We start from the raw sequence: 15,052 nt of genomic DNA on the forward strand, positions 1-15,052 counted from the left end.
CCTGGTCTACTGAGTAAGCTCCAGAACCACCAGGGCTATACAGAGAAACCCTGTCTCAGAGGGACAAAATTACAGTGCTAACTAAGGAGTTGATTTTATCCCCACAGATTAAAGACAATTGATGTGATAGTACGTAGCATACAGGATGCTGAACTGTTGGTCAAAGGTTATGAGATCAAGCTGAGTCAAGAAGAAGCAGTGCCAGCGGATCTCTCCGCTCTGGAATCCCATCGGGCCACACTGCAGGTTGGTTGCTTCGGGTTAACAGAGGATTCGGGGGAAAGGGGGTGACTTGACACTAATGCAGGACAAAAAACTTTTAATAATATGTAGTTACAGGGGAAGAGGAAAACTAAAAGGGAAGAGAAAAATTATGTCAAATTATGGCTTAATCAAATATAACCAATGATTATATCAATGTAACTTCATGGTGATTCTCATAAGTTGCTGTGAGAAGTGAATAGGAGAGGGATTTTTGTCTCTTGGCAGATGAGGAAACTAAGACCTAAGCCCACTGTAAGAGTTTGCTTAGTTTCAAAGCATATATGTAGTAAAGTCAGGTTTCATACATGAACAATTATCTGGACATTTTCCCACATGGTATTCTTGCCCCTAACTTTCCAGTATACATCAAAAAAACAGAGACCATGCTCAGCTGGGGCCTTTCTGGGCCTGGTTTCTGGGTCACTGATGACGCTGTAGACTCCTCTCCTGCTGACATTGTCCTTTTGCTTGTCTTCTCAGCCTGAGTTTTTTTTAACAAGAAAAATACTTGACCTGTTTCTTATCTTTCTGTAGCACTGGCTTAACGATGTGAAGGACAAGAATTCAGTGTTTTCAGTCCTGGATAAGGAAATCACTAAGGCCAAGGAAGTGGCAGAACAGCTTCGTCGCCCAGTGCCAGAGCAAAACTTGGATTTGGAGCGTTATCAGGAGAAGGGTTCTCAGCTACAGGAGCGTTGGCACCGGGTCATTGCCCAGCTGGAAACCCGGTGAGGGGGTGCCCTACCTTTGCTCTTCTAAGGATTCAGGGATTGAGGCTTAAACAAAAACAGTTTATCAACTATTCCAGCATTCACGTTTAAAAGTTGGAATTGATACAGAGGTGCAGAATTTTAAGACAGCGTGAGTTCTGAACAAGATAAGCCCCAGAATATTGTAATCATCAATTGTAAAGCAGACTTAATGCCTAACACAAAGTGTTCCACCACTGGACTACATCCCTAGCTCAAAGCTTGGTTTTTAAAGTTTTTTCAAGGGAAGCACAGCTTCAGGAGGAACACACCTGAATCAGTAAGGAGGAAAGGGGGTATCCACTTAGTCAACCAGATCAATTCAGTAGTGTCAGATCACCCTCATATCCCCAAGCTTCTAGTTGGGTAGCAGTGATACTTCTGTCAGCAATGCCATTCCTTATCTAGTTAAGCCATTTATGACAGTGCCCCACCCAATGCATGGGAGTAAGACCTAGGTTCTTCCACATGCTAAGTAAGCATTGTACCACTTAGCCACATCTCTAATTATTTATAATATAGACTTGAGTGGTTATATGATGACCTTTTCCTGAGGAGAGAACATAGGTTTTGGTTCTTATTTTATTAGGTTTGAATCTAAATTTTATCCATTTTCAGAGTGAGGCTTTATTAGAATACATTGCTTCTATCTATCACAGTGCTGATTTAGTGGGTTTGCTTTACTTCTGTCATTTGAGGTCTTATTTTTGATGGAGGGTATGACTAATAAAGACAGAAAATTGACCTTCCTGAGTCTAAGAAGGATAGGAAAATGTGCAGGAACAGGAATTTAATTAACTTATATAAGTCTGTTGTCTCTGCTTAAAGTACTGCCCTAATGAGACCAAACGATGTCTAACTTCTGTCATTCCTTACTTTATGCTACAAGAAACTACAGTGATTTAACTGGGCATGGTAATGCATACCTTTAATTCCAGCACTTAGGAGACAGAGGCAAACCTGTTACACAGAGAAGCCCTGTCTCAAAAAAAAAAAAAAAAGAAAAGAAAAAGAAATAAAGAAAAGGAAGGAATTACAGTGGTTTATAAATCATAACTCTGGTACTCTGGCAGTTACTTTGTAAAATTAAAAGGTTTGACAGGAATTTCTATGAGATGCTTGACTCCATAGGGTTTTTCAAAACTCATAGGACATAGCTAGTTTCTATTCATTGTTACGGTGCTAGGTACATGCGTATATATCATTAAACCTTGCAACATTTATTCCCATAAGTAAAATTGCTTCCTCAAAAAAGAGAACTTACTCACTTACTGTGTTCTCTTTATATTAACATCAGGATATGTGACAGTGCTTCCCTTTGTCCCTCTAGCCAATCCGAAGTAGAAAGTATCCAGGAAGTTCTGAGAGATTACCGGGCCTGCCATGGAACTCTGATCAAGTGGATTGAGGAAACCACTGTCCAACAGGAGATGATGAAGCCAGGCCAGGCAGAGGATAGCAGGGTGCTGTCAGAGCAGCTCAGCCAGCAGATGGTGAGTGTTCCTGCATGACAAGGAGGAAAATAAGTTAGCTTATCACAAAAGATGACAATACTGGAGCAATGAAACCTTCCTCCAAATGGCAAGACATCTAAGCTCCCTCTTAGAAGAGTTCAAAGAGTCTCAAGATACTGTTTTTGCTTGTTTGTTTTTTAAAAAGATCCCATTGGCAAGCAGTAGTATCACACACCTTTAATCCCAGCTCTGGGGAGGCAGAGCTAGGTGGATTTCTGTGAGTTCTAGGCTAGCCTGATCTACAAAGTAAGTTCCAGGATAGCCAGAGGTATTATACAGAGAAACTCTGTCTTGTAAAAACCAAATCAAACAACAACAAAAAAGATACTGCTAAAATTTAGCCCAGAGAGAGACCCATCAAGTTCTTCAATCCTGAGTTTCTATGGCCATATATTGAAATTATTAGATATCTCCATTTTGTTTCTTTTGGGGGGGTGAGTTTTTATTTGTTTGTTTGGTTTTGGGTTTTTTTTTTGTTTTGTTTTGTTTTATGTTTTGAGATAGGTTTTCTGTGTGTAGCTTTGCAGCCTGTCCTGGAACTCAATTTTGTAGATCAGGCTGACCTCAAGCTCACAGAGATCTGCCTGTCTCTGCCTCCCGAGTGCTAAGATTAAAGGCATGTACTACCAACACCCAGCTTGTTTCTTGATACATTACATTTTACTGTGTTGCGGCTGGACAGTAGGGTTTGGAAGAAAATTCATTTAGAGCATTTTTGTTGTTGTTGGTGGTGGTAGTGTTGTTTTGTTTTGTTTCACACTATGTTTCCAAGTATATGAGATCTGGGTTTAATTGCCTTGATTACAGTCATGATTTACATATGTTCTAGCTATAAAATGTTGAAGAAATTAGTTAACTTTCAGTATTCTACTTCCTTTGTTAATCCCACTGATTGATAATAAGACCACTACCCCAGTTGAAAGCCAAATTTGAAGCAAGCCTTAATTAAATACTGCCCAGATCCATACCCAGGTTCCTGGGAAATGGTTCAGAATTACAGTTTGCAGCAGCTTATGAAGGAAAACCCATAATTCATTGCATTTCCCATCAGGTCCAATTAGGGGCAAGTGTACATCCATACATACTTTCTGCCTGTGAACATCCCACTCACATGTGATCGAGCACATCCAGTGCAGATGCATCAAACAAACTTGTTAGGGGAGTGAAAAACATGTGGCTTGTTATCATCCATAAACAGTAGCCTTCAGCATTTCTGTTCTTGGGCAAGGGGCTTGCAGGTCAGAGGCATTTTTATTTCCTGGATCTTTAAGGCATAGTAATTAAAATTGAAAATGTAACTTTGGTTCTCACACCTTATCCTTAAAATAGATAGTTTATTATTCCTTTAGCCTGCCTGATGAATTATTGCAAGGATTACCTGAAGTTGTACATGTAAATATTAAAAGCCTGTGTTCTCAGAATGTGTCTCCCAGACCAGCAGCATCAGCATCACCTGAATGATGTCAGAAAACCAGGTTGCTGTACCCAACTCAAGATCTTTCTGAGTGTGATGGTTCTAAGGTTTGAGAGTCACTCACTGCCTTAGGATATAGTAAGTGCTCACTGCTTAGAGATGATAATCTCAATAGTAATGTTCTGATATTTTGGCTCCTAGGATCTGTTTGCAGAAATCGAGAGAAATCAGACAAAACTGGACCAATGTCAAAAATTTTCCCAGCAATATTCCACTATTGTGAAGGTAACTATACCATATCCCAGAAGAAATAAATGATCTCCAGTTTAGGAAAATTTCGTAATCACAGTAGGTCCTTTTCTGGACAGATTATGCAGAGCTCTTCTGGAGGCTGCCCCTCCTTATGGTTGTCTCCCAGACAGTAGTGTCAGAATCACCTGAGACCCTGCTTGAAATGTCCTCACATTCCACATTTCACAAGCGTCCCTAGATGGCATCTACACATGTTTGAGAAACTGGGATCGCTATCCTTGAAAGGTTTTGGTCAGAGGAACAAGGTGATTATATTTCCTTTTTAGAAAAGGTAGCAGGAGCAGATGAGAGCAGAAGTAATGAAGATAAATGAGGCACTATTTAAATGAAGAAGGCTTGGAAGGGGGTGGACAAAACACTACAGGTTGAAGGGGAGGCATAGGTATGTATTAGAGAGAACATTTTTAAAGGATTTTGAAACAGTTTCTAATCTGTATTGACTAATTGAAGAACTCCATTTCCTCTATTTGAACTTCAATTTCCCCAAGAGTGAGTTCAAAGAATTGGACATCAAATCATAGGTTAGAAATTCAGAATTTAGCAAGGTATGAACCACAGGCTGAATCTAGGCTGCATACTCTTTTTTTTTTTTTCATGCTTCTGTCTCCCAAATGCTGGGATTAGAAACATGTGCCATCACCCACTTATTATTGTATGTCTAATGGAAGAAAAAAAGAATGAAGAAATTTAAAACCATAATATATTATGGTATTTAATAAGAACTAGGCAATGGATATAGCTCAGTTGTCAGATAGCTTGCCTAGTGTGAGCCTCTGGCTTTAATTTCTAGTATAACATAAGACTGAACATGGCAGTGAACACCTATAATAACCGCATTTGAGAGGTGTAGGCAGGAGGATCAGAAGTTCAAAGCCAAATTTTTTGCTACACAGAGTTTGAGACCACCCTAGGCTATATGAGACCTTGACCAATAAATAAATAAAGTGATAAGAACTTAAAATTTCAGTGCAACAGCAATTTTCCTTCATTTCCATACTGTAAATAGCCACGCTCATTTATAGGGACAGAATTAGTATTTCTGGCAGGCAGAATGGCCCAACATTTGCCAACCTATAGTCTGAACAAACACCAAGCATAGTCCAGCAACAAAGTACTATGGTTTTGTTCTATGATGTGTTAGCTATGAAGTCCTAAGCAAAGGTAGTCAAATTTCTCCTTCTCTTAGGACTATGAGTTGCAGCTAATGACATACAAGGCCTTTGTGGAATCACAACAGAAATCCCCTGGCAAGCGCCGACGCATGCTGTCCTCTTCTGATGCCATCACACAGGAGGTGAGCATCGAGGAAGGGGATGCCACCATCTTCCCTTAAGGAAAGATCTCATTTGTGTCACCTTTCTGTTGTCCTTATTTTCAATTGTTGAACTTTACTTTTCTGGCAGATAACTTACCTAAATTGTTCTTTTAAACCTTAGTTCATGGACTTGAGGACTCGATACACAGCTTTGGTGACATTAACGACTCAGCATGTAAAATATATCAGTGATGCTCTCCGGCGGTTGGAGGAGGAAGAGGTGAGGATAGTTGGGTCCTAATTCTTCTTGAAATCATGATAAAAAATGCTATGACTCACCAGACATGGTGGCCATGCCTTTAATCCCAGCAGAGGAGTCAGGGGCAGGCGGATCTCTGAGTTTGAGGCCAGCCTGGTCTACCGAGTGAGTTCTGAGACAGCCAGGACTACACAGAGAAACCCTGTCTTGATAAACTAACAACAAAAATCTGTGCCTCAAACAGAGGGAATAGCTCATTAGTAAAGTTTGTACCTAATACATACCAAGTCCTCAAGCTGATCCCTATGTCTCATCTTTTAAAAGGCAAAGTGCATATAGTCATTGTTCATGTTCTAAAAAGTTTGGTTGTTGATTAATACTAAGCCAGTTCTCCTAGGGGAAATAGTTGCTTTCTACAAGCCTCAGGTTACATATATAGATTTGTTTTATGTATATTTTTGTCTAAAGACGCTTTATTTAATGTGGATTATTGGTTCTTGAAAGCACTATAACTTTTTTCCCTTCAGCTTATCATAGCCATCTTAGGCTTAAAATATTAAACAACACCTCAACATTCACCTATAGCTACTTAAATGAAGGTGTCACCAAGGGAAAAAAAATACAAAAGAGTTGAAAACCATGGTATGGAATAGATTGAAAAGTGCACTGGTGTATATAGTATTAGTTGCTTTTCTGTGTCTGTGATAAAAATACAATGACCAAAAGCAACGTGAGGAAGAAAGTTTATTTTGGTTTACAGTTCCATAAGAATAAAGTCCATGGTGGTGACAGAAGCAGGAAGTTGTCTCATAACATTTTCATCTTCACATAGAAAACAAAATGCAAAGTAGGGAGAGGCTATAAATCCCCAGTGTCCCCAGTGTTCATCCCCAGTGACACACTCCCTCCAGTAAGGCTCCCCTTCCCAAAGATTCTATTCCCTCCCTGTAACAGCACCACTTACTGGAGACCAAGTGCTCAAATGCCTATCGGGAATATTTCTCATTCAAACCATCATACAGTATGACAACTAAAACCTTAGCTAATGACATGGACATTGAGCAACTACTGTTTCTTTATTGTTCAATGCTTCATTTGTGAGTAACTTTTGGAGTTTCAAATAAATTTTAGTGGCTAAAATTTTCCAAATACGAATATACAGATACATCCATCACTTCTACCTTTAAGTATCTTCGTTAGAGAAAGGGATGTGTCTTAGTTGCTTTTCCATTGCTGTGATATGATACCATGACCAAGGCAACTTATAGAAGAGTTTATTTGGGGCTTACAGTTTCAGAGGGTTAGAGTCCATGAGCATCATGGATTCTATGATGGTCATGGCAGCAGGTAGGCAGGCACGGTACTGGAGCAGTGGCTGAGAGTTCATATGGATCCCCAAAAGGAAGAAGCAGAGCATACACTATAGAAATGACAAGTGTCTTTTGAACCTCAAAGCCTGTCCCCAATGACCTCTTCTAACAAGACTGTAACTCCTAACCCTTCCCCATCCTATCAACTGGGGACCAAGTAATCAAACATGAATCTCTGGATGCCATTCTCATTCAGACTACTCCAGCATATCAGCAGAAATCTTCAGTAAAGTATAATTTGTTAGAGAAAACTATTAGAAATCTCTGTAGTTTGTACAGTGGAATGCTGTGACACTATTAAAAATAACGTAATAGATTAAGTGAATTGACATAGAAAGCAATTTATAATATATTAAAATAGAATGATTTCAGTAAAAGCTATGTATATAACAAAGGTAAAACATGGCATAGAAACAATTTTAGAAGTGTGTATATGTCTTTGGGTTTTATTGCTATGAAAAAACACCATGATCATGGGAATTCTTATAAAGGAAAACATTTATTTGGGGGCTGGTTTGCAGTTCAGAGTTTTAGTCTATTATCATCATGGTGGGAAGCATCGTGGCATGCAGGCCTACTTGGTGCTGGAGAAAGAAATATGAGTTCTTCATCCAGCCAACAGGCAGCAGGGAGAGAATTGAGCCATTAAGCCTGAATTGAGCTTCTGAAAACCTCAAAGCCCACCCTCAGAGACCCCCCTCCAAAAGACCACACCTACTCCAACAAGTGCCATTCCCTATGGGCTTATGGGGGCCATTTTTATTCAGACCACCGCAGTATGTTTGTAAACTTCTGGAGAAATAAATTCTAGTATATATAATATGCATTCAAGTTTTGGTGCTATGTAATAATCATGTAATCATTTGTCTTATAAAAGTCTTTGCAAGCTAAGTTTTCAAATACTCAAATATTCAAGTACTCCTACATATGCCATGGAAATTAATTAGTGATATGATCTTTTGCTCACTATATCTCTCTGTTCACTTATGGTTCTAAAACTTAATAAGCAAGATTCTGTATGTAATATATTTCTTGTCTGGCTTTGGAAACATGAAGTCATTCAGCCTAATGAGGCTGACTACAGTACAGACTTTCTATTTCCTGCTGTAGAAAGTGGTAGAAGAGGAAAAACAGGAACATGTGGAGAAGGTTAAAGAACTCTTGGGCTGGGTGTCTACTCTGGCAAGAAGCACACAAGGAACAGCTACCTCAGCCCACACTGGTGCATCCACAGACATCGAAAAGGCCATTTTGGAGCAGCAGGTTAGTGGAAAGCTCATCTCTCTGTCCAGGTGGAATCATTCATTAGGAGAACAATTCCCCTGACCACTCCAGAGACAATTATTACTTTAGAAAAGTCTAACTGCCAAGGCTTACAGCAACTTCAGCTGCCTTATTTGTTCACTTAACTGTTTTAAACATCTGTAGCCTGTTTGTAATGTTTGAACTAGGTTGTATTTTCTCCTTTGGTTTTGAAAGTTTATTTGAAATCATGCGTGACTCATTTTAGTCTTGAGTTTGAAAAGTTGCTTTTTATTTCTACTACTAGGTTCTGGCGGAAGAGCTGACAACCAAGAAAGAACAAGTTTCTGAGGCCATTAAAACGTCACAGATCTTCTTGGCCAAGCATGGCCATAAGTGAGTATGATTCAACTGGCTGAATCTTAGGTTTGTGAAGTTAGACTGGAGAATTCCTCACAACAAAAGCCAATTTTCAAGAGCCTTGTAATTTGTACTGAGGAATTTTTTTGTTTGTTTTTAACCTTTGCAGATATGGGGATTAGTTTTAAGCATACTTGACACGGGATCAGGAGAGACAGAGGACAAGAGGCAAGTTAAGAGGCTGTCCTGATAATGAATGCAAGAAATGCAATAGATTATAGATGCAAGCGGTGTTAAGGGGCCAGCAAGATGGTTCAGTGCATAAAGTTGCTTGCTACCAAGCCTGACAACCTGAATTCAATACCTAGGACCCACAAGGTAGAAGTAGAGAGTTGACTTCCTAAATTAACTTCTGACTCCCATGTGTACATGCACTCAATAAATGTATAAAATTTTTAAAAAAGATATTAAGTGATACCTTATTTAGACTCATCAAAGATTGCCAATGGGCAGCTACATAGAAAGTTTAAAATTAATAACAGATGTTTAAAAGGACAAAGATTTATTATTAATGTAGTAGAAATCATAAGACTAAATTGATCCAAAAGACTTCCAAGTCTTCTCAGCTTATAAATGAAACTTCAGAGAAGAAATAGGAAAATGTTGGTAAGTAATACCTCAGAACTCAAGAAAGTTCCAAAGAAGAGGGAGGGTTCAAAAGACAAGACAGGTTGATAAATATCTAATACATTTGGCACTTGGAACTTTTTGGTGGCACTGATGAAAAGTCAATGGGTGAGTTCAGAGTCAACATGATGAGCAATTGTGAGGGGATTGTGATACTGAAATTCTACTCCTTTCTTAACTCATGGTCATGGAAAGGAGGAGTTAATAGAAAGAAGAGGGAGAGAGAGGTTGAAATTGATGAGTAGCTAGGAAGTACAACCTTAATTAGGAGTTCAGATAGCTTTCCTTCTGCGATCTGAGGATATAGGCTCAGCGGAGGTGGGCACAAAGGTAATCTGTCAAGCATGAAGTTCAAAAGTAAGAGAAGTAGTATCTAATGGTCTATGTGTATTTTCTTTTTTAAATGGGGAGAGGGGTTTATTGAAGATTAGAGTGATGCTCAGGCTAAACAACAAGGGATTAATTGGGGCATCCCACCTGGATTTTCTGAGGGAAATACTAAGGGCCAGTTAAAATTACAAGCCAGTAGGATCTCTACATGACTATGGGATGCCCTTTCCTCACTGGATATATTTTGTAGCATGTGGCTCTTAGAGGTCTGGTTATTACTGAATTAATGAATGGACAGATAAGGATAATATTAAGAATCTAATTAAGAAAATGCACTTCAGGGTTTAGGTGCCAAAGATAAACTGAAGATAAAGAGAGAATATGATAGATTAAGAGCAATTTGAAGAACCAGAGTAGGCTTGGGGAATCTCATTGAGTTTGTAGGTAATTCTGGCATAAATCAACATAGTTCATTCTCAGAATTAGTATGGGGAGGCAACTTTTAGGGTTCACTAGATTCAAGTTGTGAACTTCTAAGAAGACAGGAAATGAATGGACTTGGTGACAAACACATGATGGTTTTAGTTACATATGTAATATCTTGTTTCCTAGAAAAGGTTCTAAAGCAAATATGATTGAATAATAAAATTTTGAGTTAAGTGAGCTATTGAATGGTGGTCACCAGCTCAAGCTCACCCAGCCTGGGCTACATAGAGACCTTGTCTTTTAAAAATAACTCAAAGCAAACAGAAAAAAATGGCTAAAATTGGGGAGGAGAGACATGGGAGGGAAAGGGAGGTATGATGAGGAATGTGCTCAACAGATACATCCGTATACAGAGGCTTTAGAAGTAAGAAAAGTGGAGCCTGGAGAGATGACTCAGAGGTTAAGAGCAGTGGCTGCTCTTCTAGAGGACCCAGGTTCAACTCCCAGCACCCACATGGCAGTTCTCAACTGTCTGCGGCTCAGGTTCCAATGCATGTAAAATAAATAGATAATTTTTTAAAAGATTAGAAAAGTTAAAGATGACTAGGGAGATAAAAGGTGAGATTTATAATTTGTTAATTTGTTTAAAATGAGAATAACTACAGAAAAAGTAACATATAAAATAGGACTATATCAGACATTTTGAAGTCTAAGAATTTAAATGGAGAATGATTTTATATTATTTCAGCATTCAAATTTGTTGTTTATTGATAAGGCTAAGGCATTGAAGAGATCATTTTGATTGAAGTTTGCAGAGTGTTGACATCACCAAGAATCATAGAAGGATATGAGTGGGATGCCAAAGTTGAGTATAGGAGACTGGCTATATCCAGATAATTCATTCATGGTAACAATGTTTTTGATTATAGTTTGGAGAATTTCTCTCCTGAGAAAGATGTAATGCTTCATCTTCTAGGCTCTCAGAAAAAGAGAAGGAACAGATCTCTGAGCAGTTGAGCACCTTGAACAAGGCTTACCATGACCTTTGTGATGGCTCTGCAAACCAACTCCAGCAGCTCCAAAGCGAGTTGGCTCAGCAGACAGAACAAAAGGTATTTTTAGTTTTGGGATCCATATATTATGGGTGCCACTTAAATGGTATGAAAGTGGCTTTGTTGATTGAGAGTCATGTTGACTAGTTTTCCATGACCAATGTGACTTAATATTTAACCTCACCTCAGCAGCCATCTGTCACGTGTTTCTTTACTGGGGTTCCATGATGTGTTGGTCAGTCAAAAAGACTACAGGGCACTTATAACAGACCCTCTGGGTCTGGTTCACTCCCACCTCCACCCACACTTTATCATTGCACATCAGACAGTTAAGAACTTAAATTCTGTATTGTATCTGTTGAGAGATCAGTAAGATTACACCTTTGTGACATTGTCACCCAAGAGTTGATAGCCCCAAGTTGTAAATACTGGCAAGAAAATGCTTATAAACATTTTCCCTCTACAGAGTGACCAGGGAGAAATGTTACTTTAAAACAACCTGGTAGATTTGCTTCACTGACTGAGACGCTGGTTCCCCTCACCCATTGTCATCCTGTCATTAAGAACAGTTACCAATTCTCACCTCATGTTCATTTTTGTATTACATGAAAGTCATTATAGTTGCTGTTGGTTGTCCTACATTCTTCCTGGATACTTATGTGTGTGTGTACATTTAACCAAATTATATTCATGTGTCTCTGGGATATACATGTGTGTTTGCCTGCTTATTTCCTATGTTGTGAAGCAATGGCTAGTTCATGTGGGGAAGGCTAATATGTAGTAAATCACATTTGATCTACATGATCCCCAAAATGATTATTCAAACAAAATATATCTTGATTCTGGCCCATGTATATAAATTTGTAAATTCATAAAATCTACAGGATAGAACCAGCCCTGCTTTGACTATATATTTCCCCCCAAAAATGTACTGGTGTAGAATTTTCTGTATAATGTAGCCCGCTTCTAATGGCTTGTTGCTTCACCATATAAGGGAGTATGTGAAAAGTTTTAACAATTGCTTGCTGAGAACATCCAGTTCTCATTTTGAACGGTTAAAAAGGGGGTGGGGGAAGAGAGCGGAAAAAGACAAGCTGCTGAGCACCACTACATTGAGCATGATGTGTCCCTGTACTGTGTGTGTTTCATGTAAAGTATTGTTCTGATTAACTGACATCCTTGCTTACAAGTTTCACTAACCCTTTGGAGTTTAAGCACAAATGCACAAAGGGAAAAGAGGAAGACCTGTTTGGGGTTCTTTTTTGCAAAAAACAAACAGTCGCATGCTGGACGCTAACACCAAGCTTACACTGTGTATGTGACACGGCTGAGCTGCTCCATAAGGCTCTATCTCTTACCTGCTGAGGCAGGCCCTGCAATTTGGGTAAGTAGAAGCCCGTTATGTTTTCTTTCTGTTTCTCTCCCTGTCTTTTACTGCTCATCTGGGTCAGACTGTCCATGTTTGGTAGACTGTATTTCTCTGGATTATTTCCCAACTCAATGCTGCCTGCCTGTCCTCTAGTTATGAGGGTGTTTGGAGGAATTATGAAGGTTTTTCTGTTTGACTTGATTCCAGGCTTTTCTTTAATGTTATCAATTTTGAGATAATGAATCTTAGAGAAAAAGTTGGAAATTTTCAACAATCTTCCTTTTTGTCATAATATCTCCTTCTCAGGAAGCTTTAAATGTTTTTTAAAAGGGAATGTTTTTTTAGGTATTGCAAGAGTCATATGCCAGTGAGCTTTTTTTTCCAATCTCTATAAAATAGACACATAGTAGATTTGAATAATATGTGTGTTTTACTTATACAAGTTGAAGCCAACCCTACAGAAAATATGATGGATGAAGAATAGCAAATAATGGTTTATATAACATGGGGAATTATGCCAATAATATGCCATCAGTACAATGAAGTGGAGAGATAAACAAAATCCCTCTTTGCTGTTTGTTCTACATGTTTATGTGCTGTCACCATGCTTGAAATCCTCGTGTAGTCTTGTGGAGGATGCAGCCTGGTGGTGTTAAGGATTCTCTTACAATGTTATTTATGCATTCGTGCAGTGTTCATTGCATTGCGGATACTGTCCCTATACAATGAAGGGGCAAGCTATAATTTTATGTAATTTACTTCTCACTGAGAATAGAAATGAAGTGCACTATTAGTAAGCAGAGAAGTGATTGACAATTAAGTCAAGATTCTGTATAGGATAAGTTATCATGAGTTAAATAAAAACCAAAAGTAATACAGTCCACAGAGGAGACAGATAAAGTCATTAAAGAAAAAAAAAAAAAAGACAATGTCAATTAAGGGCATGGTGGCACTTGCCTTTAATCCAATACTCTGGAGGCAGAGGCAGGAGGCTGCTATCTGTGAGTTTGAGGCAGCTTGGTCTACATAATCAATACCTGGACAGTCAAAGCTACATAGCAAAACCCTGTCTCAAAAAAACAAACAAAAAGAAAAAGAACTGTGAACATGGAGCACAATACAAGTAACAAAGCAGTTTAGGCAGTCAAGCTCCTAGATGACTTAAAAATCTGAAATAAAAGTCTTTAAATAGAGAACCAGCAGCTGTTTCTAGAATTTGCAAGGTTAGTTTTAACAATGTATAAAATATACCTTATTCACTGAACTTAGAGACTAACTCCTGTTTAAGGTGTGCCTTTTCTGTTTGCTACTTCTCAAAACCATCCAAAGAGACAGTATAATAACAAAAGATTGGAGGCCAGGTTGGCTTCTGGAACTCACTTGTTTTGTTAACTAGGACAAGTTATCTAACACGTCTGGTGTTCTTACCTGCAAACTGAGATCAATCTTTTTATGGGATCATTGTGAGGATTAAATAGCATTCATCACTAAATCTAGTGGTAGTTGTCATTATAGTTGTTACGTTACCTCTTTTTTAGCCTGGATTTGAAGATGTGATACTAGTGATTCCACTGTCTAAAGTCCCTAATCTGTTCCCTAACTTAACTCAAAGTCATTGCCTTTGGAAAAGGTAGAATTGGCCTCCAAGAGAGTTAACTCAATTACACCTTGAGTAATTAATATACACAAGCCCATTTATTAGGATGCACAACTACTTTGTAGCTTAAATCTCTCATCTTTTGTTTGTACTAATCTTGTTATCAGCACAAAAAAAATATGCTGTTTCCAGAGCCTTCTACATGGGTTGCGACACTGAAAAATTATATTGGGAACCGGTATGTGTCTGTAAGAATCTTCATAGTTGTTTGTTCTTGTAAATAACTGTCCATATGCTAGAGTACAGGTCAACAGTTAAGAGCACTTACTGATCTTCCAGAAGACTTGAATTCAGTTCCTAGTGCCTACATCAGGCAGTTCATCATCACCTATTGCTTCAGCTCTAGGGGATCTGTTACCTTTGGTCTACTAGGACACATGCATTCATAGACTCATACCCATACAACATATGCTTATCTTTTTTTAAAAAATCTTTAAAATATTCATCCAAAGCCAGCAGTGTGACTCAGCAAGTGAAAAATGGTGACTACCAGGCCGATCACATGAGTGATATCCAGGGCCCACATGATGGAAGGACAGAACCAATTCCCACTAGTTGTCCTCTGACTTACATTTGTGTGCTCTGGCTCTTGAATGCCTACATGCATATACAGGCACACACCCTACACACTAAATAAGTAAATAAATGACATGTATTAACTATCTACTTGCCTCTTTGTAAAGCTTATTACTCAGATATTCTTAATGCTAGCTCTTATCTTTCAAGCAATCTGTGAACTTCTGGCCTTTTAAAACATTCTGCAGTTTAGAAAAATCATTTCTTAGCATGAAT

The 15,052-nt window shown here is 38.6% G+C and overlaps 1 protein-coding gene across 27 annotated transcripts in view; it reads left to right on the forward strand.

Annotated features, from left to right (window-relative positions):
* Macf1 (microtubule actin crosslinking factor 1) overlaps nt 1-15,052 on the forward strand; it is a 332,217-nt gene that overhangs the window by 190,530 nt on the left and 126,635 nt on the right. For all 27 annotated transcript variants that reach the window (XM_040756696.1, XM_040756695.1, XM_040756698.1 and 24 more), the window contains 9 exons: nt 108-246; nt 799-992; nt 2,344-2,506; nt 4,143-4,226; nt 5,440-5,547; nt 5,690-5,788; nt 8,248-8,400; nt 8,687-8,775; nt 11,159-11,294. In XM_040756696.1, the coding sequence (XP_040612630.1) occupies nt 108-246; nt 799-992; nt 2,344-2,506; nt 4,143-4,226; nt 5,440-5,547; nt 5,690-5,788; nt 8,248-8,400; nt 8,687-8,775; nt 11,159-11,294 (1,165 nt within the window). The remainder of the gene's footprint in view (nt 1-107; nt 247-798; nt 993-2,343; nt 2,507-4,142; nt 4,227-5,439; nt 5,548-5,689; nt 5,789-8,247; nt 8,401-8,686; nt 8,776-11,158; nt 11,295-15,052) is intronic.

Source organism: Mesocricetus auratus, unplaced genomic scaffold (genome assembly GCF_017639785.1).
Source record: "Mesocricetus auratus isolate SY011 unplaced genomic scaffold, BCM_Maur_2.0 Super-Scaffold_100014, whole genome shotgun sequence".
NCBI classification, from domain to species: Eukaryota; Metazoa; Chordata; class Mammalia; order Rodentia; family Cricetidae; genus Mesocricetus; species Mesocricetus auratus.